The 25,787-nt window shown below is 41.9% G+C and overlaps 3 protein-coding genes across 6 annotated transcripts; all 3 read left to right on the forward strand.

Moving 5' to 3' along the window:
- Positions 1-1,790: 1,790 nt before the first annotated feature.
- LOC135486568 (uncharacterized) lies at positions 1,791-5,939 on the forward strand. Its single transcript, XM_064769446.1, has 2 exons — positions 1,791-2,869; positions 5,354-5,939. Exons 1-2 carry the CDS (start codon positions 2,249-2,251, stop codon positions 5,639-5,641), a joined length of 909 nt encoding a protein of 302 aa, XP_064625516.1. The 5' UTR covers positions 1,791-2,248; the 3' UTR covers positions 5,642-5,939.
- A 766-nt stretch (positions 5,940-6,705) lies between these two features.
- LOC135486552 (methylthioribose-1-phosphate isomerase-like) lies at positions 6,706-10,711 on the forward strand. The gene is made up of 5 exons (XM_064769423.1): positions 6,706-6,911; positions 7,387-7,622; positions 7,874-8,043; positions 8,289-8,690; positions 9,590-10,711. Exons 1-5 carry the CDS (start codon positions 6,753-6,755, stop codon positions 9,718-9,720), a joined length of 1,098 nt encoding a protein of 365 aa, XP_064625493.1. The 5' UTR covers positions 6,706-6,752; the 3' UTR covers positions 9,721-10,711.
- Positions 10,712-10,721: 10 nt separating this feature from the next.
- On the forward strand, positions 10,722-24,794 carry LOC135486551 (ectonucleotide pyrophosphatase/phosphodiesterase family member 3-like). 4 transcript variants are annotated; one of them, XM_064769420.1, is made up of 21 exons: positions 10,722-10,812; positions 15,177-15,209; positions 15,859-15,906; positions 16,242-16,363; positions 16,775-16,949; positions 17,355-17,474; positions 17,713-17,788; positions 18,263-18,296; positions 18,752-18,890; positions 19,088-19,196; positions 19,862-20,011; positions 20,354-20,507; positions 20,739-20,808; positions 21,023-21,110; positions 21,427-21,620; positions 21,913-22,113; positions 22,448-22,589; positions 22,814-22,894; positions 23,371-23,500; positions 23,647-23,791; positions 24,250-24,794. In XM_064769420.1, exons 1-21 carry the CDS (start codon positions 10,762-10,764, stop codon positions 24,397-24,399), a joined length of 2,412 nt encoding a protein of 803 aa, XP_064625490.1. In that variant the 5' UTR covers positions 10,722-10,761; the 3' UTR covers positions 24,400-24,794. The 4 variants fall into 4 exon arrangements, with proteins under 4 accessions (XP_064625490.1, XP_064625488.1, XP_064625492.1 ...); XM_064769418.1 differs by lacking the exon at positions 10,722-10,812 and adding an exon at positions 12,636-12,893; XM_064769422.1 differs by lacking the exon at positions 10,722-10,812 and adding an exon at positions 14,165-14,269.
- Positions 24,795-25,787: the final 993 nt, after the last annotated feature.

Raw genomic sequence — 25,787 nt, forward strand, 5'->3', positions numbered from 1 at the left:
TTCAGGATGGATAGACCGGGAGACTCTCTTATGTTCCTACCACAGCGTGTTATTTACATAAGTCAAAACACTGACTTCTCTATCCTTCTCAGGTCAAGAGATTTATAATTTCCGATCATATAAATACACGTTACTATCACCATTTATATCATAATATTATATAAATGGTGATAGTAACGTGATATTATCAGGAAGGAACCCAATAAAATGGCATTTATAGCCTACTTGGTGGAAATTATGATTGAGTGTCTGGTCATAGATCATTTGTCAAGCCGGTCAGGTACTGCATTAAAGGGAGTCTTGCAGGTGTCAGGTATCAAGTTACACGAATTCGCCAATAGGAGTCTCTTCATTCTGACTGTACAACGGAACTATTCACGCTTGTACGATGATTATATTTTATGCTGAATCAAACACGACCAAGTCCCCCCTAACCGTGCATATATCAGTCAGGTGAAGATGACCGATTTGGCTTTCTAGCTCCTGCCTATACAGCCCCACCCTCCACCCCTTTAACACGGTTTCAGTGACTCTATGCAAGTGCAACTGGTTCAAATTGGTACCACCGCACGAGTGGGTCATAACAGAAATCCGGGACAGAAATACTTTAGAGCTGACACATTGCTATTTACTTGGAAGACTACTGTTTAAAGCTACATATAAAATAACAAACATACATTTCAAACCTGCAGGCCTAAGGACCTTTATCAGAACAAGATAAGCCTCTCTCTTGATGAATCCACACACATCCTTGTCAGACGCGATTTGACCGACACAAAACGTAATTAAATTAACCATATGGCCTACGTGCAAAGTTTTGTTACGATTTCACAATTCAAATAGCTGACAGAAGAGAAGTCAAATTTTAGTGTCTTCTAATTAAGTGACAGACAGTCGGTTGACAGGTTGTGACAAATAAAGCTTTTAGTTCGCCAACACACCTACAAATCAAATTGTTTTCTGCATGACCAGTGACGCTGTGAAGAACTAAGAACACGTTAGGATGAAGTATTTTGAACTCCATGGGGCTTCGAATTATATTTTTGCAGTACATTCACGCTTGTAAACGAAATCATACCTTTACAACTGAGTCAAACGGGACACATATCAGCGACTGTGCAATTTTCGTCACCTCGAGAAAGACCATCAATAAGACGCCCCATATCTCCTCCCTTTTAAAGTCGTCCACAAAAGAGGGCAGGTGGTCGAGACCAAAAATTGATGGTGCCATTCGATGACAGATCAAGATACATGGGTGGCTATAGAGACCAATGACTTTCAGCGTGCAATAATAGAAAACCAAAAATTCATTTATTTCTCTTAGGGACACTTGTTCTGCAACCATATTGTTTCATCGGTCAAAGACATCCGTCGGCAACGGACGAAATTCGGCTCGGATCAAAATACAACAATTCTTCCGTCAGAAAATGTCATGTCATCCAAAATTGTCTAAAAATAAAAGCAAGCCTTCATTTTTTTATTGCTGAATTGAATTATAGTCGAGAGAACAAATACGTCTTCGAATCACATTGAAGCGCTTAATAAACTTCGCTTTATAAAATAAATTGCCGGTGAAATTACGTTCTATAGTCAAAAGTGCGAAACATGTCAATAAGGCCTATTATGAGATGATTGGTTCTATAGCGTAAATAATTGTTAACTATTCAGGTTGCATGTTTTTCATATCGGCTGGCCTGGTGTACATGTATTTTTATTGGCGCTATCGAGGACATGACGTATTTGTAAGAGGCCAGAGGTCAGGCTAACAGAACTTGAAATTGTCGCTCGGGGGGTCGCGGCAAGACTTCGGCACTTCAGTTTGTACGTGAAAATGACTTCCTATAGTTCGGCGATTAAACTTTTTTGTTGAGGCATATTTTATTCGATTAGGGACCAGTCGTGACCAACAGGCGTCTGTCATGAAACGAATGAGTCGCCGTGGTTTAAGTCGTTCTGACACCGAGGAACACTGAGGGTCCCAATATTGATAGCAGCTGTGGTTCGGCCATCGCGGGATGTTGTGATTTTTAGGATGCAATCCCAGGATGTGTAGATTTTTTTGGAATGCTATCACCGTGACGGGATGTTGTTATTTTTTGGAATGCACATATGGAAAGGATGTGCCCGCCCAAATATCATGAAACGAATGTGATGTCCTAAACCAGGATATTAGATGATAATTCGAATCATTAGTAACGGAATAGGTCTGTGATATTTGCTTTGCTTTTTGCTGCAGGAAGAGAACTACATGACCGATATAATTCGAATGCAGGATTCCAGTCCACCGCCGTCCCCGACTAAACGACGTCACGGGACGGTGCTAGCCCCACATACATGTATATTCACCCAGCCAGAAATAACACAGACCTTGCCACAATTTGTTTTCTCATCGCCTGAGCCTACCCGAAAATCATATCATGGCTCAGGGGAGGCGCCGGTGAATGGATCCCGTGATGGAGGAGTCCCCCCTAATGAAGTGACAATCCAAGGGACCTCGAACGGACCTAGTCAAGGACGAGCGACTCTCTCAGGAACATCAGCGAATAAACCCTGTGACGGCCATGTGGCGGTGACACATCCTGAAAACCGACCCAAAGACTCTTCTCCCGGGATCTCGCCCTTCTACGGACCTCACGAAGGAAAATGTGCGTGGACACAACCTGTAAATGGATCTAATGCTACTCAAATTATCGTGACTCCGCCAACACCTACTGGCTTCTCCGCTGGAGATCGTATTGACCTCCCGGAGCGCTTCAAGCAAACATGCTTTAAAAAATCAGCCATCAGGGAGGAGATTGATAGTGTGACTGAGTTGAGAGAAAGGGAGAGAGACCTCACCACTGCCATTGGTTGGATACGCCAAGAAATCGTAAGTAGGTTGTGGTCACAGTGTCTCACGGTAACTCGTCCTCTGATTACAATGCTTTTGCCAAAATACAAAAGGCTAGTTTCGCGCAACCTGGTCCTGTGCTACTCATCTTTGCTTAGCTGCACAGGGAATTTGGAAAATTATTTAAAAAGTATATTGTGAAAACTAATGAAGTTGATGAAATCAAACCAACTGAAATCCAAAAGAAGTGACAGAAATTTGTGATTGACGTTGTTGAAGCTATTCAAAAACAAAAAGTGTAAAACTTTTTTTTGTTTCGCCAATAGTACGCATATCATGATATTCCATGCTCCCATTTGGTTGTTCGAAATTAGTTTTCATGATCGAGGTGTTTTTGCTTCGAGAAAGCTAGTGTATCAATCCCCTCGTGGCCGACCATAAGTTGAATTCCTCGAATGAAATCAGTGAAAGACTCAATGAGGCAAACGTTTAGAACTTACTGAGGCTTTATAGCGTAATTTGAAATCCAAGACAGACCTTATATGTTTATAGTTTGAAGTTCTAATGTTGATCTTTTAATCGTCGACCAGGGGTTTGGTGATCTCAGGGCCAATGCCATTTGGGTGTTTGGTCGGGCCTGTTGGATTAAGCTTATGATTACGTGTCCCAATATTCGGCTTTTTTCCAGTCCTCTTGACTACTACATGTACTAACTAAGAACTTATTTAGTTGCAACATGATGGTTAACGCATCAAAATTGCGAGGGACCTTCACCATTGTCACCTGTCACTTGCAGCTTTTCCTAGCCCAGCTTCCGTACCATTGCGGTGCACTGCAACCATCTTACACGGGTCTTGCCTCTTCTCTTACCACCAGCGTCACTCCGGGCGCTCCGGTCCTCACTTAACCGAGACGAAAATCATCGTTGGCTGTGACAACAGACCAACCTCTGTTGTCCGGCCCACCGAAATAAAATTCTAAGTAAGCATTACGATGTTGCAGGATTAATCATAAATGATTTTAGCCAGATATGTCTTTGTGATGATATATATAACGCGATAAACGTAAACGTATCGGAGTGTAGGCTACCCTGGAGAATATAAATCATGAGTAATCTCCTTCGAATGACTTGATTCATGCTATTAGCTGTAATTAAGCACTCAGACTCGAGTTACCAAAATTATCCAATTAATATCAATTTTATCAAACGAGAAATGACGCGACAAGCCTTCCGGTGGAATCGGTTCACGTTTGCTGATTTGGTATAGGATGACACCTAGGTCGAAAAACTATTAAAGTTTTGAAAATTCATACAAGTCTCAGAGACATGAGCCTTACATTACATAAGCCTTACAAAAATCATCAGCAAATATCAAAACTGGAGTGGATATAGGTGTGCAGATTAGACAACACTGCACCTTATGCAACTCTTCTTCGTTATGCCGAAACTTTGTACCGTAAGAAAACACCTTTGTTTCAACTACATGTATAACGAGCATGACTACGAACTCAAAATCATCATTCATCTACAACATTATTAAGACGTTTAGTGAAAGTTCGGTTTCAAAACCGCCAGCCGTTTTATAAATATCGACAGGTTTAGCTTTAAAATGATATTGGATTTGTGCCTGCATGGACGACAAAGGCTTAAAGTCCAGTACCCTGATAACTGTCGCGTGTACTATCTAACCGTAATGGATATCCGTTGTATTTTCCTTTCACCTCACAAAACCAAATGAAAAAGACGCATGTCGAACCCTTTCTTCAGCGCAACAACACTCCGCTTCACTCTAATTGCCCTAATCAAAACTTCTTTGTTGGAAAAATCAACCTTTAGTGCATAAGTCGAGATTCCAACATAACTGTATTGTGATATGTTGACCTTCTTTTATGGGGTGTTCAGAATTTATGAATTGATGTTATTATTGCTTAAATAACTGAGAGGTAATTTTAGATCACTGCTGAAATAAAGTCGCCAATTTGCCATTCCGCAACGGGACAACTGCTCGGCTGTACAAAGGTTATGGCGACAAGTTGCTGGCCGATGGGTATTGGCCGAAGTGACTGATTGGCTCAACCCCATGATGTAACGCTGTTTCCCGCGGTTTGGTTAGTGCTTCACAAAGTATTCGCTACATGTATATGAACACATTATATGTTAACACCATCAGCGCCGAACCACGTAGATCTACGTGGCCCAAATCCCCCTCTTTGAGCTGCTTATCGAAGTCTCAAGGCCTTCATGAAAGAACTACGCCATCGCCACCTTCAGGGCAAGGAAGGAACTGAAAAGACCTTTTCTTGTCTTTTCAGTTTCTGCCTTGCCCTGAAGATGGCGATGGCGTAGTTCGTACATGAAGTCCCTGAGATTCCGATAACCAGCTCAAAGAGGGAGGGGATTTGGGCCACGTAGATCTATTTACCGCAAAGTCAAATTCTGCAATCGGCAATTTAATTATGCATTACTTGCTAAATGAAAAACCAATTAGTTCGGAACTAATTGTCCTGATCTTTTCTCCACAGCTCAAGATGAAACAAGCAGACCGAGACCTGATGAGAAAGTTTATGGAGCTGGGCACAGTGATACACACCCTCCGAGACAGTGGCACATTCAACGTCACCTCCTCCTTCGACTCGCTGGACGAACTTCTTCTCCTGGAGGAGTTCCGTGAAGTGGGGGCCTACATGCCCATCGATGAAACACTACCAAACTTAGCTTTTAAGCTGAGGACAATGTCAACTATTGTGGAACCAACGGTAGAACATTTAACTTTGCCCGTACCGAGGAGAAAGGATTCTGCCTTTTTATGATGTTTTCTCAAATCAAATAACGTATATTCTGTCTCGGTATCTAGTCATGTACATAAAGACAATTTATTTTATCTTCAACCTGCTGGAGACACCCTTTGCTGGGGCCAAGTCGTCAAGCAATCCTTTTTCACCTGTATACCGGACTCCTCCGAGCTGAGAGTTTGCGTCGTTTCGTTTCACACCATGCCTTTATTGAAAGATTCTGGTTTCACCGATCCGCATGTATAAGATCAATAGCGGTTAATAAAATGTCGCATTATACCGCGGAGAAAACGATCTGATTTACACGGGATTATAACCCGCATTTGTTTTTAGGTATGTCTCCTAAGGCAGCCGGCAATCCTCCTCCTCGACTCTTTGCCTCCGAACCCTTGCCTGCAATTATGGCCCTGATTATGGGCCTACATTTACAACTTCAACCAACTAGTAGGCTATTCTTTCTTGGTATATCTACAAAGTAACGTACGGAAAGGAGGGCCAAACATCGGAGCTAAAAACGGGAACTTGTAAGGAAAAGGAGGAGGAGCATGGGCGAAACGAGGGGATGCGGTGTCGATTCATTCCTGGCATATTACATATTAATCCCCTTTATGGCATGTTAGTCCAGGATGCCCCTTATCACCTCACACCAACCACGACCCCCTTGGATCTCGTTTTTTCCAGCCATTGTCATTCTAAAACGAACAAAGATGGAAAATGGGGTCTGGGCTCAGGGTATGGGCATGTTATAGTCATAGTCTGTGCTTGAAATTGACACCATTTGGAACGGTCGGCATGGGAGGGGGCTATTCGCTGACTAAAGTACTATTCTAATCAAAACTGTTTCCAGCAACATGCCGGCAAAACATACCGGGTTTTTAATAACTATCTTTTGCAAAAAGGGAACTTTACGTAGGGGGAAGGGGTACGCTCCCCCTGCATCCTCCCCCTATGGATCCGCTCCTGCCCCAAGCACGGGCTAGCCGCCCAATAAACCAGTCGGCTTAACTGAACTCTCCAATTCGTCTTACGCAGTCCAAATTATTCCCGCCAAAAGACTTCTCGCCCACCAGCCTTGTTCGTCTCAGCACCGGTAGTGGCGCTCCTCCAATTTCACCAAATCGCGTTCAACATGTCGGCAGCAGGGAACCCCACTCGTGGCACGTTACAAGCCATCAAATATAAGCGAGGTAGCTTGGAAATTCTTGATCAACGTATTCTTCCTCACGAGACCAAATATCTCAAGGTTGAAGTGACTCAAGATGCATGGGAAGCGATCAGAGAGATGAAGGTTTGTGCACATTTTTATTCGTACGGCGATGAGTTGTGTGTTAGCTGTATACATTGTATACGCTTTAATGGTGACAGAGCATGTGCCATGTGGCTGAGAAGTTCAACAATATCTAAATCCGAATCTGTTCTCCCAGGTTCCGCATTTCTGCAAAAGTACCTAGGTAGCCTTCGGTGCTGGTGCAGGATAAAAGCTTGGTTTTAAAATTGTCAACTTAAAAGGAGGTCGGTGCAGGATAAAATTGGTCTTGGTGGTTAAGAAGACTGAGGTTCCTGGAGTGCTATACAGTGCTTTTAGATCAGATTTGGGATGTAATGGGGTGTTCTGCCACACTCCCCACCACTTCCCCCACCACTTCCCCCAGAGGGCTTGTAAATGTGTAAATAGAGGCCGAGTGGATATTTTTCAGGATGGGTATTTTCTTTTTTTCTTTAGTTGATATCAACACTTCAGTACGAGGTTCGGCTCTTTCCAGGTGCGTGGAGCTCCAGCCATTGCCATCACAGGCTGTCTCAGCATTGCTGTAGAACTCGACAAAACCGAGAATAAATCTAAGGAAGAGCTATGCAAGTTTGTAAAGTCCAAGTTGGATTACCTGATAACGGCAAGGCCAACTGCTGTAAATATGAGGGATGCCGCAACTACTGTCATGATTTGGCTAGAGGCTGTGGCAGGGGATGAGAAAAAGAGCCCAGATGATGTTCGATTGTTGTAAGTAATAATCACAGCAAGAATAAGCAATGATTGCCTATTTGTTCTTGGCATTGATGTATATATATATGTATGGGAATATCCATATGCACAATTTGTTGATATTCAAGTTATTCGCTACATGTATACAAAATTGTAAATGAAGCGTGTTAATGTCAGTCATTATAAGTCCAATAAACGTTTTCAAGTTTGTTTGGAAACCTTGTTGTTACCCATGTAAAATGTAAAGCTGCCTTGTTGATTTCTTCCAGGTTGATTGAGTTTATCGAAAAGATGTTGGAAGATGATGTACAGTGTAATAAAATGCTTGGCCGCATTGGTGCGGATGACATCCTGAGCAGGTGCAGCCAGGTGTCTGTCGGCGTGCTGACCCATTGCAATACTGGCTCACTAGCAACAGCTGGTTATGGAACTGCATTAGGTTTGTAATTGTAGTCATTGCACTGAACATTTAAATTCAAATTACGTGTGCTGGCTCTTGAGTGAAACCTGATGATGATGGTATAATTGGTGCCTGCATGTAACGACTAAAGTATACCATATGTTTTACAGTAGTTTCATTGCGAAGTACCAAATACTAAATTTGCATGGCATAGCGCCTACATTTGTCCCCCCTACAAATGTCCCCCGCTTAATCACAAACCTTATTGCCCATCATCTTTCCAGGTGTAATTCGCTCGCTATTTGAGAGAGGAAAACTACACCATGCCTACTGCACAGAGACTCGCCCATACCATCAAGGATCGCGTCTGACGGCATTTGAAATAGTCTATGAACAAATTCCAGGGACGTTGATATGCGACAGTATGGCAGCTATCCTCATGAAGAAACGTGATATCTCTGCTGTTGTTGTTGGTGCTGATAGGGTCGTTGCTAATGGTGATACAGCTAACAAAATCGGGACCTACCAGTTGGCAATTTTGGCTAAATATCATGATATTCCCTTTTATGTGATTGCACCGTCCACATCGATAGATTTGAGTATGCGGACGGGCGACGAGATACAAATTGAGGAGAGACCTCCAGAGGAGCTGGTTCATATCAAGGGGATCAAAATAGCGGCAGACGGTTAGTTCAGTCTGCTAGTGCTTAGTCTTGGCATTTTAACCCCGGAAATGTCCCCTGCCTCCTAAAAAAAAAATTGATAATGTTTTTAGGCATTATTTGATATTCTGACCCATAGTCAAGGCCTTAAAAAGCCTTTTTGCTTCTTAAATCTTTATGTCCCTGTTCAGCTACCGCGGATCATGATGCACACCCCTCCCTAATTCATGAAAAATCATTAAAACACACCTCCCTGGAATTTTGAAGAGAAATGCAATGCACACATCCTCTTATTCAATCATGTGCACTCCCAGCCGTGCTTGTCATGCTTTTAATCGGCTTGTCAAAGTAATAGAAGCTCATACCGGTCCACCACAATTGAACTTTAAATGGACCACATATCATATGATCGAACGAGCCTGAATTGAACTCCAATGATACTAGTCGTAGTTCCACCTATCATAAAACCCCGTGTTTTTTCAAGACCCGTGTCTTCGCCGTGTGTCAAAAAACCCGGGGCGCACTTACACCTATCAGTGGTGTTAGATAATGGTTAATAGTCCCGGCGACAGGTGCGCTGTAGATAGGGAGTTCTCCTGTGTTTCTTTCCCGTTTGAGGGGAATTTCGAGTGCGCAATACCGAGGCAACTACACCGCGCCATCTGTCACCGGGTCTTAGAACTTGCAATTGCCGTGTCTATTAGATTCCACCTGTCAAAAACCCCGTGTTGAACACGGGTCTAAATTAGCCCCCGATTAGCCCCATCGAGCTCGATGGGGCTAATAGACACGGGGATTTGACACACGGGTCTATTTAGACACGGCAATTCATAGGTGTAAGCGCAAAAGACACGGGGATTTGATAGGTGGAAGTACGACTACTATGTATTGATGGTAGCTCTCTTATTTCTTGATCATTTCAGGTATAAACGTTTGGAACCCTGCCTTTGATGTCACGCCTGCGAAACTCATCACTGGAGGAATCGTCACAGAGTATGGACTTTTCAAGCCTGAAGAAATGGAAGAACGGCTTCTGGCTGTGAAGAAGAAATAACGTCTGCTGAACTTAGGGACTTCCATTATTTTTCATTTTATTAAAATTATTGGGTTTTGAAGGTGGAATAATTTATCTAGGTGAAAGTTTGGAATGGTGGTCTTACAGATGCATGTTTCTTCTAATTATTCCTAATAATACCGCTTGTAGTAAAGTCAGTTGTTGTCTTGAGGTGCCTAATTACCTCCATTGTAATTTTATATATAGTATGTCAGAGTAAATAAAAAACTATTTATGAAATGAGCATAATGCCATCCTCAATTTATTTTTATCTTCATTGAAATGCTGTATTACGACTTGTAGGAATAACAGTACGTACCATAATATCTCTGTAAACAGGGCAATTAACCCTTCACACCAAGCTAATTGGCTTAAATAAACTTGATTGCCCATGGCCAATGTAATCGTTGAGGTGTGGTAATTGGACGACTTGACTGAAACATTTAGCAGTGCCCTTATTTTTTTGTATTGGTAGTGTAGTCTGGTGGAATTTAGTAAAACTAACAACAATGGGAGACGCCCGTGAACTGCGTAATGTGGCAAAATCTCTGAATTTGGGTGGAGATGATCATTTTTTCGGCTCGCTTATATATTATTGCTCTTACCTTTTACAGATGTATTGTCCGCCTGATGCTCATGATGTGATGTGTGACCTGCTCTTTAAATTAATACCAGTAGGCTCTCCACTTCAGAAACTGAGCTATACAATCATGAGCTGATTGTGTGCATAGATATCTTTAAAAGGATTTATGACACATGAAATTTGCTATCTGATATCATTTGTATTGTTATTCGAAAGTAGATAGTAATTAAAAATTGTACACACAGTGCAATCAGTTGAAATCGGGACGACCTAGTACATGTAGTAATTAATACGTCATGTGGACTGTCCCAATTGTTTGACAAAATCATAAGTCATGTAAGTGGGACATATTGTGTACAAAAATGTAGATGTTGATATCAGAAATCAAAAACGTGTCAAGCCCTTGTCTGAACTTGTCAAACATATCTTTGACGTTAGTTGATCACACCCGAAATACTATGATCTCGTCCTCACCAGAGTATGGAACTATGTCCTCTCCAGTGACTGGGGTAAGAACATTCTTTTCATTCAGGTTAGGATACTGGTAAGCTTCGAAAGTGGTCTTGGTGTTATCGGCGAGCACTAAATAAACGGGTGCCCGGTCCCTGGCTACTGGTAAAAATTCTGATAAGATACTTCCTCCTTCCTACACCTAAAGAGGTAAAACGCGCCATACATTCTCGAATACTAGAGTCAGTCGTATGCTCCTCTCCTTGCACACGTTCCGAATGTCGCAATGAAGTTCAGGATGCGCACCCGTAGGCCCACGACTCCGACTCTAACGTTGAGGTCAAAGTAACCAAAGTATATCAGTTGACTTGCCTCGTGACACGACGTTCGATTAAACTGGTGAATAGCATTCCGCGAAGTTACTATTTATAGCTCACAAGGTCATTTGAATAAGATATTGATGACGTTTTAGTCACGTGACAGTCGGACATCGACACTTATTTCTACGCATTTGAGCTTATTTCAAAGTCAATTATCTTTGACCCTGCATTGTTTTTAGCATGAATGATACCATAGAGTCAGAGAGAGAAATATTCAGAACAGCTATGTAGTATTTCCAACACTCGGATATGTGCCAGATTGAATCTAACTGCCCTAGTTAGAAAGCCTGAATCCATTACGAAACCGCATGTTTGTCCGACATTGCCTGTAATTCAGCGATGGGGAAATAGAGGGTAGTAGCTGCAGTGACGTCATTATCGCGGAATGCTATTGGCGGATTGACGAACATTTACATGTGGATAAACTGCTGTATCTCTTAACTGTATGCAAATATTCGGGATTATTACGGGAGTCTGTGGTGACGGATCACCCTTGAGCTAATGTTGAACCTGAGAAGTCGCCATGCTCTTGCATGTATGTTTGTTCTCGCATCGTCGTCTGATGCCAGAGCCATCTGTGATCGAGAGAGCTAAACGAACCGTCATCGCCCCTTTCTACAAAGTGCAACACGTGCTGATGCATTGATGAGACTTGAAACTCTATCACAATAGCTTTCCTCGCAGGAAACAATATACTTTGCCAATTCATCAACCTTTCATAGCAATCAACTGACTCTCCTTACCAATGGCAAAAACACGTTAATGTGTTCTTGGCCATGGGCATATTATATAGTGAATGATGGAACCCACTGATGGCCTGTATTTGTATCAGTAACCCCTTCTCCCTTCTTTAAAGAACGGGTGACTCGAGTCGTTGATCATGTAAAAATACTTACAGCCCAAATCACAATTGTCATCCCTAAATCACATCATTGACGCGCTACCCAGCGCGTCGGTCGCGCGTACATAGAGAGATAAGCACGTCATTGGCGCGCAACTTGGTGAAGCAGGACGGAGGTCAGTTGTGATTTTGACTGTATAATAGACCCACACTTAAAATAGATGTGATTAGACTTTCGCACACTTTTCTTTCGATAAATCACCATAGTCAGCGTCACACCTCTTTCCACCGAACGATTCCTCGCGCAATTAATCGGTGGCACGGCGGTCGGAAGTCGCACGACAAATCGCAAGTTGCATCCTGAATGAAAAACCAAAAGCAGGGTCGCAGCATGTTCACTGTAGTGGGGATAGAAAAATCCGGACGGCAGAGGTGTGGTGTCGGCTGGATGCTCTGTTTGGCTCCCCTCATCATACCGACTCGCCGGCGATGAACATCAGTCCGATAGTCTCCTCCTTTTATAAGGATGGATAATACGACGCAAAACGCCAGCATATCGTCGGTATCGCGGAACAGCAATCTCGCGTATTCACAAAACAGGCAAGACTTGTTTGCCTTCCTCGCCTACATCAAACAAACTTGAAATTGAGATCGAATTTCTCCCAAAACATATAATTTCTTTCACAATTTGTCTTTCTGCATGCCCTCAAGAGATTCACAAGCGCACGTATACCTCAGTGAAGCGTAAGCCCTATTTAATGTATTTTGGCTGAGGCCTGGAACTGATAAATATTTTTTTGTGACAAATTCTGCGATGGCGAATGGATTTACTCAACAAAACCTTCCGAAAATCGATGAGTTTTGTCCGGCAGAAAGATGTATGTATCCATTGGAGGAGTGTAGCGCTGAAATACACGAGGTAAGGAGTATAGGGTGTGGGCCTGCCGGCGGTGGGGTGGGGTGGGGTGGGGTGAGGTGGGGGCTGGGAGCTTTATGCTCGTTCGTATGTAGAGGGAATACGATTGCGCACTTTTCAAAACTTAGAAATTGCTCGTAACTGCGCTTTTGACATAGATTACCAAGATTAGATAGAATCGAATCCATACTTGATATTACTAGCACCAAGCATAGATACTGGGTGATATGAATAAAGACTAGCAAATGCTTTTACTAAAACTTCCTGTACATTTATTTACACTGGGCCTTTCTGTACAAAACTGAAGTATAAGCAATTGCTAGACTTTATTCATATCACCCACTGTATATATTACGAATCTATTCTTGTAGCATGACTATGCATGTCAAACAGGGGGGACTATGTGAGGACGCAGGATAAATTGTTGTATTCATGTGACTAATATGCAGAGTCGGGGGACTGGGTCGTGTTTTGTTTAGTGATAAATATATATCTGGTCTGAGCGTGAACATACTGTCGGATAAAAGAGACCCCTATTAGCGATTTCGTGCAACTTTATCTTGCATACCTGGCTGCTGCCTATCCAGGTTGACTCCCTTCAATTGTTGAAAAGTGGGCTATATAATAAATTTGGATAATATTCATATAAGTATATTTTATCACTTGCATTTAATTGTACCAGGCACGTCAAGTATACATGGACATGTGCATTTAAGCTGTAAATTTGCATGTAAGCTGGAAGACTACACACACATACATCCGCATGTTCATCCAGCCCGTATTTTGATACATGCAGTCGATGGTTATACCACACATCGATCATATTTTATGCATGTACTGGTACAGTCATGACAGTACATGTACTTAAAATTCGGCGTTGTCTGGCACGCTATTCGAGCTAGCAAATATCGGTTATAACCTGGTGTACCAGTTTTTGCTCTCACGAGTGTCCCCAAAGGCATTCACTGCATGGTTGATACATTCATCACTAATTAGAGAATGATGTAGTAGTAATGATGAAGTAGTGTGAAGTTTTGGCTATCTTACTGATTTTTGTGACAAACACAAACTAAACAAGTCCTGCTTAAAAAGGTACTGTCATCAGTGTTGACATTGGCCGCGTGATAATCTTTAATTCGGGAATTCATATTATACGTTATGATATATCAGCCCACCCAATGTTGTATACTAAATAGCCTGGATTTGTAATCTTATCTGGAACCGAAAAATTAAAAACCACATTTTTGCTGAACACTATAAATACATGCACCAAGTTGTCTGTACTGGACTGCGTACTGGAATGCCAAGTCGCTGTCCCGCGTTCAAGGTTACCAAGAAAGTTGGACATGTCGGAGTTTGAGACAGTGCCGATCAAAACGGTGGGTATTGCGTTCTTTTTTTGGGTTTACGTATTAACGGTCATGAATGTTTCAGTTCATGAGTGTTTCCCCTCATTATCTGGGAACTCTGAAAGATATATTGACGGTCACGTTTTCCCTGTGTTTCCCCATTTCCTCTACTCTATTGATTAAAAAGTCATGGTCTCTCAATTGTTGTCCGTTCTCCATAGGCCTGCTACACTATTATTAGGCCTATTTATTGATGTCCTTTATTGATTCTTAATCATAAATCATAAAGCACAGGGTATTGTCTGTGCCTGTGGTTGCCTCAGTGGTGATAGTCTTTTGTTTGGTTTGTAAACGGTACTTCACTGACACAGCTATGTAAAATCATCGCATTCCTTGGGTAAGACGAGTCTCTCAGTGACGCGATGAACGTTAGAGTGATAAACGTGGTCCCCCTGAATCCGAACTGGACGAACTGAACTACACGCTGAAAGGCGTTTGAGGTGTACCACTCCGGGGGATGGTCCGAACCAGCGCAAGGACGAGTTCAAGGAACTTTTAGGGCCGGTACAGAATGTGATTCAGAGTGGATTGTGTCTTAATTGACATAATAAAGGCACTACATGCATGAATTGGAAAACGAAAGACCCTTATTCAGGAGTATCTTACGTATGTGAACATGTTTGCTGTTGCAGATTCCGGCGTCGTCTTACCACTGTCATATGGAAATACTCTACACAGGCTATACATTATACATATACTGAAACGCATGGATATGAAGGATCTTTCAAATTTTATCCAATTTTGCAAAAACTAAAATTCTCCAATATAACTTTGGACCTACTGAATACCGAAGCTTCTGATTTGAACCTCGGAAACTATTCACATCCCCTTTATTTCTCTGACGCGGTTTCTCAGTTTCTCAACTTTTGTTTTTCAGTCCACCATTGAATTGGTTATTAAAGATAAAAAGGTATGTAGATATGAACGAACTAGGCTTTAAATTTGGCGAATTGTCATAGTCTCGCCCTATATTCATATCGTTTTCTGCATATATTTCAACCCTCGGCTCTCTGTATTGCACATGTGCCTGCAACATCACACCCTCCTCCCACCCGAACAAGGGTCTAAGAGACAGTCCTAGAAGCCAGGGTGAATTTTTTGGCAATAACTGTTTTTGCCCTTAAGTATTCTGACAGACTATATATCCTAGCCCCTTTAGGGTCAATATCTCTGGGCTATAGGATCAGTGGTGGTGGGCGGGTTGTCCTTTATACCAATACCGCAAGATCGCGTATAGCACATACCATCTGTCGAGATATAGCTTTCGTATGTCTATTGCGTAAGGCTATTGTATTCTCGACAATTCTCTTTCGCGAAAGTGTACTAGGCCTATAGGAAGTTTTCGCGAAGCGCCCGAAACGTTCACGTGAACGCTTATCCCATTGTTCGACTTTGTTATCAGGAGGTCGAACAATGAGATAGGTGTTCACGTGGACGTTCGAGGCGCTTTGCAAAAACTCCCTATAGCATCACTTGTAAAGCAAGGTCGTTTGTACACCGTCAGGATGCACCGGTATCTTAAAATGTTATAATAATGATCGATCCATGTTTTATTGCAGCCCTGTTTAAAACCATGGATGAAAGTGCTCATCGGTTTGGGCCTACTTGTAAGTTTGTCACTTTTCTTTCCCTATTTAGGGCCAACACATCATGGCCTAACATCTGAACATTGGATCGATTTTGTCATTTCACAAACCCGCAATATAATTTCACCATCTGAAGCATCTTCTATTGTATCTGCGCCTCATGATCATGATATATGTTCCACATCGCTGGTTCCAAAACAATTTAAGTTCACCTTACTACATGTTGTTTATAACCAGTATATATGACTCCCTGATTCTGATTATCGAATAGAAATATGACCAATCGTTTAGCGGGGGGGGGGGGGGGGGGGGAGGGGTGACTTACTGTTGTTGAGGTATTCATCTTTCTGCTTCAGGCCTTCATTTGCTTTGCCCTCGGAATTGGCATCTATTATTCGATAAATATGTGGTCAGGAATTGGCGAGTGGGTCCACACGCCATGTGCTACAACCGATGACATCCAGTCATGCCCAGGAAGGTAAGTAAGTCGTCACTCGGAAAGCCTTAAAGTTGTCACTTGGATAGCTTTAGGGCCCATGCAGTTGAGTCTTTTTTTTTATACGAAAATGGCTTCTAACTAGACCATGACTTATCCTAAATGTTGTAAAATCACTAAACTACAAACGGTGCACTAGAACGGATTACCATTCGGTCAAAAAGCAACCGTTGGCCTAACCTGAAACTCACAAGCCATATCCAAAACTAACTTGCCAAACTAGCAAAAATTTATTATTTATTTTAGGTCAGCTTTAGCGTGATGCTACATTTGGCGGCGCTTGCTGGCGAACAGGTGTGATGTCTTTCTGGCCACCTACATGTGCCACGCTCGAGTTGTCTCAGTATGACCCACCTGAGTCTGACCACTTGCAAATTTCATGATTTCCTTCAGTTATGCAAAGACCCCAATCACCCTCCTAATCTCGTGCGATGGATTTCTCGCGAGTTACCTCCTGAAGAACGTCACACCCACCTTCAAGAGGTTTCAGAAGTGCGGCGTGTCTGCTCCGTATATGAGACCGGTCTACCCAAGCAAGACATTTCCCAACCACTATTCTATAGCGACGGTAAGTGATGAGGTTTCTGAAAAAAATCAGCGAGAAGAAAAATATGGAATGAGAAACATTTACAACTACATGTGCATTCAGATTCGAGTGGCCAGAGCTTACATTTTACAATAGTTGGAGGAGGTCCGAAAGTCGGCGTTGAAGTGCGTTGACGTCGTTCGTGCACGGCCCCAAATATCACTCGCACAAAGTGCACTGAACAGGATGATGTGTGTTTTTATATCAAATGCAAACGTTCATCAATTCAGTTCTTTAAGATTTCGCTGAACGACTGTATTCAGCCTCAAGGTGACGACGGGGAGGGGGTCGAAATGACAACTTCTGTAATGATTGTGTCCCCAGTACAAATTCAACTTTTGTTAAGTATGCATGTTTGACTTTTTGCGCCCTTGTTTTCTTTTACAGGGTTTATTCCCGGCGTGGAATGGCATCACTGGCAATATCATGTTTGATAAGAAGTTGGGAAAAGTGTTCAGGCTGTCCACCTCGGAGAAGTTCAACCCAGAGTGGTACCAAGGCGAGCCCGTAAGATAACGTAATAACTACTGGCTCGCACAAAAAAGATCATATACTTTTGATTTTGAATAACTGCCACCAATTCCGGATAAACAATCTTGACACTGACCCTCCTCACTTTTTGGATCGACCCCGCCCACCAGTTAACATTGCCAAAATTGTAATCGCACCATTCCAACACTTCCGACAAACGGGCACTATGCTAGTTTAATGACGATAACATCGATTGAAAATTCATCCCTTTCAGATTTGGAACACAGTCACAAAGCATAATAAAACGTCTGCCTCGTATTTTTGGGTAGGCTCTGATGTCCCCGTTGAAGGTAAGTCCACGTGATTATGTAGTTTTTTCGGCAACTAAGAAAGGTGAATTTACTATGTATGAGCTTCATGCCATTTGCAATTTCCCTCAACTTTCACATACACTCTTCAAAATAAAGGTTTTATAGCTTTTGAAAATACCTTTGAGGTTTTTCAGTAAACACGAATGTGTACCTTCTCGAGGTTTTCAAATACAATGTACTGAACTTCCAGCGGTATTGCCTCCGTAACCTCGCGTTGTCTGTAAAGCTTAGCAATGTCAATGCATTGAGGGTCAAGATATGCCATCATTTTAAAGTTAGCAGTGAACACTACATCAACGATGTAGTCCAGTCATTTCTCCATAACGACCGGGGTCGCAGTTCGCAGTTCGCACTGTGGCACAAGGCCTTGTCCCACCACGACAGTCGCGGTTGCCAGCGAAGGAGTCTCAACAAGAATCTCTTAGATGTTAACTTGCTTTTACCTATTTTCAGGGATGTACCCGAAGTACTATAAAAACTTCACATCGTAAGCACACAAAACTTTTACGTTCAACACTTTTTAGTGCCTGATTGATTGTTAGTACGTTTCTTTGACTCATCGAGACGAATTTGTCACCTTGATTATGTTAAAGGGACACTATGGGCGGGAGCTCGAGTGTCAAATTGGTTAACAATATTGAGTTGAGAGTTGAACATCGACTAGGACATTACTGGCTCATATAGACACTCAGGTAGGGACCGCCGCTTATATTCGCATCCGACAGACTCCCGATCATATTCATACCTTTTTTGTGAAAAAGAGGAATTTTAGTTCCCAGAATCCCGCGGGTACACCAAAAGAAAACAAGTCCTCATCCGGGCAGGATCGAACCCTGGAAAGCCAGCATTGTTAGACACTGGGCTATGCGGCACCTCGTTATAATCATTGAGCTACAATGTAACTTACGAGGAACCGTACTTCATATCAGTATCATCTTTCAGTGGAATCCCATTCGAAGAAGAAGTCGATGAAGTCCTGAAATGGATCGATATGCCTGAAGACAAGCGTCCTAACTTTATCACAATGTACTTCAACGAACCTGATAGTGCAGGACACAGATATGGCCCAGACAGCCCGGAGGTGAGCCATGTTCTTTTCAAATTGCCTTGACTCGCGAATATGTATGTCCATCAATTTTTATGCCGTGTCCGAGGTACATGTACAAAGAACAGCAATAGCAACCAATATTTCTGTCACCCACCTGGCGATTTTGACTTCTTCATGTACATCATTTAAACATAAAAATGATACGAAATCGTTTCTCAATAATCTTACAGGTTAAGAAGCAAATTGAGTACGTTGACAGCATAATTGGGATGATGATGAATGGATTGGTGGACAGGGAGATTCATAACTGTGTCAATGTCATCGTTGTGGCTGATCATGGTAAGCCAAAATGAAGACAGCCTTCTGTGATTAGGTACTAGGGAGGTTCCGCAAGCTATACGACGAGCTACGAACGACGACGTACGAAATATGAAAATGTTATCTTTTTATTTTGTTTTGAAACGTTCCTGTATTCCTCCTATGATTTACGAATGTCGCGGAAATGGCTTGGCACATGTCTTGATGACATCACAGACGTTCGTACTTCGTCGTTCGTAACGATCACGAGACCTGCCAATTAAGGGAAATCTTTGAAACGAAGCCCATTTCTGGCTAAAATTACTTAGAAAGTCGAAGCACATACACTATTAAAGTGTACGCTTCGCCGTCTCATTTGAAGGACAGTGGACATGTCCACGTCAGACTCCCTTTGTCATCCTTAATTAGCCTTTCTCTGGTTAGGGGACGAGGCCGATCCATTGGGTCAGGAGTGTAGTCCGAGCGTACAGAATGAAATTGACGTTTAAATGGCTATACTACACTTAAACATGAATAACCATGTACATCATAGTCCTATGGGTAGAGAACGAAATGACATTTTGTGACACAGCAATAATTTGGCTGAGTGATTATATACCTCTGCTGCAGATGAAACTTTCTAAGGGAAATATCAACTGGATTAAATTCCGAATGAGTATAGTAAAACATTTTTTCGCTACTTATAGGCATGGCGGAAACCTCATGTGATCGAGTAGTACTTGTGAAAGACTACGTGAACCTTACCAACATGTACGTCTACAGTGGAACATTCGGACGGATAAACACGGAGTATTTTATTGAATCTACAACCGTTAGCCCTTTTCCCGAACCTCATAGTAAGTAATGGAGACTATATGCAGAAGCTGTGTGGGCAGATTAAGTTACATAAAGTAGCTGATAGGTGTCGCTACTACCTCGGAGTACATCAGCGCTAGTCACTTTGTTAAAGCGGATGTTTTTATCGCTTAGTCGAACCAGACCCAGTTCTTAAACTTTGCATATTTGTCAGATGGCGACCTCCAATTCGCCCACAAAATTCTATCTATTCTTCCCATTTAAAGAACGCTTAGACATGGTGTATGTACAGATAACATAAGTCAATTAGAACCATAACTTACATGGTAGAAATTGATTGGACGGTTGCAAATGTCTTCATCATCGAAAAAATTTTCTCTCAGGGAATCAAGATGAACTCGTGAACTCACTTAGATGCGCCAACGATCACTTACAAACCCAGTTCAAGTGGGACTTACCAAAACGCTTTCATTACGCGCACAACGATCGTATTGAGGACATCGTCATGAATGTGGATGATGGTTGGCTCGTAGGAAGGTAGGGGGAGGTGACAACAACAAATGCATATTAGAGAAGAAAAGTAAACGTCTAAAATAATAATAACCCCAAAAAATCGGATAAGGGTTAGGGTTACGTTTTTTGCGCCCGGACCAAGTTTCAGTCAGTACAGTACACGTAAGCAGTATATGGGATGTTTCGGTAAAAACGAAAAATCTTGAAGAGGTTTGATACATGTACCTCAGTCTCTTGTTAACATTTGCATTGCAGAACGAAACCTAAAGATGCGTGTAGTTCAAAAGGGAACCATGGCTATGATGATGATTACAAAAGTATGGAGGTAGGCAAAGGGTGTAAAACTAGTCAACGACAATGCTGAAATTTAGTACATATTTACGCAACTGGAAATTTCAATTTCAATTACAAATTTCAAATGTAGGCCTTGCTTTGTGTAAATAAATAAATAAATAAATGAATAAATAGATAAATAAATAAATGGACGTTGCATTATTCATCGAGTTAGCTAAGATCGCCTTTTCTATCAAAACTTGCAGGCACTTTTCGTTGCGCATGGACCAAGCTTCAAAATAAACTACACAGTGGAACCGTTCCTGAATATTGAACTCTATAACTTACTAACAGGTAGGAAAATCATCGGGGTTTCCATCAAACACAAAATTATTTTATTCGGTATAGTTCATGCGTAGCAATAGTGCTTGTCGCATTCGTAGTTAATCAAATAAAATAACATCCTGAGATTCAAGCTTCCCTCAGTCGTAATCTTCAGCCATTCAGCCCGACCGATTTACCCCTCCATGAACGAATGATGGAAATGTCGCCGACTTAGGAAGTACTTTTCAAATAAATTTTGTTGCAGTTGTGTGTATGTGTGGGCCTGTCAATTTTTACAGATGTTAGCAACATTTAAATAGTGACAATCTGTTGTTCTTTTCATTAGAGTTGGTCAACATAACCGGTGTTCCAAACAACGGCACGATGGGCAGTCTTCACCACATGTTAACAAATCCCTCGACCCTTCCACAACGAGACCAAGGGCACGCTTACGAAAACTGCAGCTTTCCAAGTGATCCGACCGAGTACAGCAAAAGGGCTGCCGCACAAACATCGTGTACGAATTGTGCATTACCACCGGTAAGCACTAAAATTTTGAGCATTTTCCTTAAAAAAGCTTATTTTTCCCATTTTGGGGCCATTAGTAGGTTACGGAGACTATTTGGGAATAATTTTGGAATTTCGACTCAACTTAGTTAAACTACAAATCCAGGCGATGACATAACAAACCAAGAACTCTAAAGGGACAACGAGGGCACAGAATTAAGGTAGCCTGTTCACAGAAAATGCCCTGTCAATGGCCACCATGCCTAAAATTTCATTTTGTGGTAAGTAAACATTTCCTAACTATATACTCTAATGTCTTCCATAGGGTGTGACAGTCAAAACCATCGACGAACAGCTTAACATTAACACAGCGGAGGCTAACGATATCATTGCATTGCACATTCCGTCCGGTGAGCCCCTTCTCCAGGGCCTGGGGACTGTCTGCACCCTGGTCCAGCAGGATTATGTCCACGGATACTCTGAGGTCTTCCATTCTCCAATCTGGTCGGCATACCAGCTTGCGAAGGTAACCAAAACGGGGCCTTCTGATATGTTGATTAGCATGGGCTACATATAAAAACAGAACCATCTAGTACATCGCACCAATCACAATTGACATCCCCAAGTTCTTTGTATGCGTAGTGTACAGGCATCGTACACACAACTAGCGTAGGGTTCACAACTGGAATGTACATGCACATGTTGACGTACATAACATGCATCGTTAACAAGTCGTGCCGGAGTGCAGACCATGAAGTTTTCCTCATATCAATAAATAATTAGACAGCTATCAACTTTTACTGTAAGTTGCAAATAAACAGCTCTCCATATATATTGTGACCTCTCCTCTTCTTATTCAGTCAACAGAGGCTAAAAACATGACGTCTGAGCCCTGTCTGCGTCCAGACGTCAGGCTACCTGTCGGCGCAGAAGCTAATTGTTCTGATTTCAAGGCGGCATCGAGCGCTCAAAATATCACATCTGGCTTCCTTCATCCACCAGGTAATTAAGATGCTACATGGTCATCTCCACATATCTTGATGCCGTGAGAGATGATTTTGCTCATCTATTCAGGAGTGGGCAGATATTTTCCTGCCAATTGTCTTTTTAGGGATTACCACGAGCTCTCTTTTATTCATCATTTTCAAGAACGCCAAGTTATTTGAACCATGCTTTTGATTTGATTTTGATTATTGTAAGGTGATTTCATACTTATGTATTTTCAGAGTTTTCAACAAATGAAACAAGAAAACTAGACTCCCACATTTTATCAAACGCTGTCCCGATGTACGAGGGCTTCCGATCTGGTAGGAATCGTTTTGTTCAAAACGCATTCTCAAGTGGATGTTTCCAACTTTTAGTTTTGTTAGTGGTCTTTGTAAGATATACTTTGCACAAAGGGTATAGAATGACTTGAAAAAAGAGAGAAAGTCTTTTGAGGAAAGTTATGTTTCCATATTACTGCATCATCTTCTTTGATTACAATAGAAAGTGTAATTATAAAAAGAAGACTATAGCCAGATCCAAGTAGGTCAAATTATTACACAAAGTTTTGATAGGGCTCTCTCTCTCCGTATATCAAAACTATTCACGCCTGTATGAGGAGCACAATTATTGCTGGGGTAAATTATCAGGCCCTAACTGTGCATTATTGTCACATGATTGCAACCAACTAGATCCCCCTAGCACCTACTTATAGTTCTCCTTTAATAGGTTGACCATAGTTCTTCTCGAGTCAGGTATAATGCCGAATGCAAAACACGCCTTTCTCTTACACTTCAAGGTATCTGGCAAGATCTCTTGAACATGCTTGGCAAGTGGCAGTCCAAACATGGTTCACTCTCCGTCATCAGCGGACCTGCGTATGACTACGACTATGATGGACACTATGATGACCTTACAAAAATAAAAAGGTAAAGTGATCATGAACATTCAAAACAATTTTTCAAATTTTGTGGCGCATGCATAATCGGGCCCAGATGCTTGAATACAATTGGAGGTACATTGCCTTATAATGTTATATCATCACTTGAAAGTCTTCTCTAATCTTTCTGTTCAGGTTCATGAACGACGGCGCCGTTCCTGTACCAACCCATTATTACACGATCATCACGAAGCCGAGAGATAAATCAGAGTCAACCTATCGTAAAAATGACGTCATGGCATTCTTACTACCACATAAAAGTGAACCAACTACCTGTCAAGTAAGTGCTGGACTTGTAAATTGCAGTCTTCGGCAAATAAATCCCGTTGAAATATGCCATAGGCGCACCATTACTTTAAGAGGGGTCGTACTCTTGCCTTAGGGAGTGGTCAACATTTGGTGCATTTCAGCATTGGAGATTTTCACGGTCAAATTCAAAGAGGGGTGGTGTTTGTACCCCCTGACCCCCATTCTCGTATAACTAGTGGTTTTCAATATACTCGCCTCTGGATATCTTGTATTAGGGGAGAAAAAACCTGAACTTCAGGAGGTGACCCTCCTCACCTACGCCTACAGGGTGACGATTCCGAGCTGAAGAAAAGATGTCTTTAAAAGTCAAAAGTGGAACCAAGGCGTAAAAAATGGTCCTATCTTAATTCTGCATCACAAACAGCTTCAAGCTCATCGATTCAATTGTTGCATAATACTTGATCCAGATTCCTTTGGTTCCAATTTCAGGCGCAAGATGTCTACCTATTTCTTCATGCGGCAAGAGTAAAAGATGTTGAGCTGCTGACTGGTTTAGAATTCTTCCCTAAATATGACCGTTACGAGTCACTCGCGTTACAGACATATCTTATGGACGACTTATGGAGTTACGACGTTTAGATCATGAAGTGTGATTTGAATTACTAAGGGGTGTGTCGTTCGCATTCAATCGTGTGTCCGGAAAATAAAAATGCAGCTTTACAGACAATTAATGCCATTGCGCAATTATCATGCATTTTGAGTCGTTTGAATCCCGATCCTCTCTAGCTTCACCCAAGTCGCTTTTTTATGCATTTCGTTGAACCCCTCTGTATGCCTTCGGTGTGCCACATATCCCCGTGCTGTGATTTACTGCGTGCGGCGTTGCTTATCATCCAGTGTTCAGTAAGAAATCGGTAAATACAAGTTTTGTATGTCTTTGTAACTTATGGTTAGCAAATATATTTATTTGCGTGTTGCATTGTATAATTGTAGATTTTATATTCAATAAACATAAAATCAATATTCACGATTTATATTGCATTTGTCATTAATTTTTTGTAGAGAACGACATATTGACAACATTTTCTTCGTTGCCCCCTTTTATAAAATCATGGTTTCTCAAGCTGTTAATTGTATTGAAACAAAGAAATATGGGAAATACTGCCAAAATCGTTACACCGGCCTGGGAGCATTTTCTTAAGAAGTGCATGGTTATAACCAGAATTTGGCAAACACAAGGCTGTAGGGTAATTTTGAAGAAATGTAGAATATGTGAATACGAACTTAAAGGATAACACCAGATCTTTTTTCTGAGGGGAATGGTTTTTGGTCTTGTAAAGAGTTGTGATTAAAGAAAATCTTAATAAAATTTTCAGAAAATCTGTCGTCTGGGATTCTGACCTCATTCTCGCTGTCGTAGGCATGGCAACGACAACCATCTATAAATTTTGTTTCAACCGTGGTTGAAACTCGATGACCGGGTAAATCTTGGTCTGAAAGGAATGCTTCCCGAAATTGGTGGCTTGCATTGGAACTAACTTTTTCCCCCTTGTCCGTCATTAAAGGCATTCAAGTGTGTTGGTCAACCATGACTATCTCCTTTGTCCCTCCATCATAAGGCCTAGTTTCCCCTTATGACATCACTATTTCGGACATTGAGCGCCCCATTTCTGAAAAGGTGTATAAGTCCTGCACTTGGGGAGATAATTCGGGGAAGAATTACCAGATCCTTACGAACAGACCGAGAACGAAAATGAAGATAACCTTATTTTGAGTGGTCACTTCCCAGGTCGGGTGGAATTGACAACCCTGAACAACAAAAAGGATGGTCGATTGGACTCGTTTCTCCCGTAACACATATTACGAGAGTGTAACATAGGCGAGTGGTGTCAATCCTTCGGTCACTGAGAGCTGACCTAAAACCAGTTACCATACACACAGCTTTGACAGAAATAGTTTACTCTACTAGAGAGACACTTTTTAGAGTATAACAACCCCTGTTGGATGGCGAAGAAAGCAGTTGCCAG

This window comes from Lineus longissimus, chromosome 4 (assembly GCF_910592395.1).
Source record: "Lineus longissimus chromosome 4, tnLinLong1.2, whole genome shotgun sequence".
NCBI classification, from domain to species: Eukaryota; Metazoa; Nemertea; class Pilidiophora; order Heteronemertea; family Lineidae; genus Lineus; species Lineus longissimus.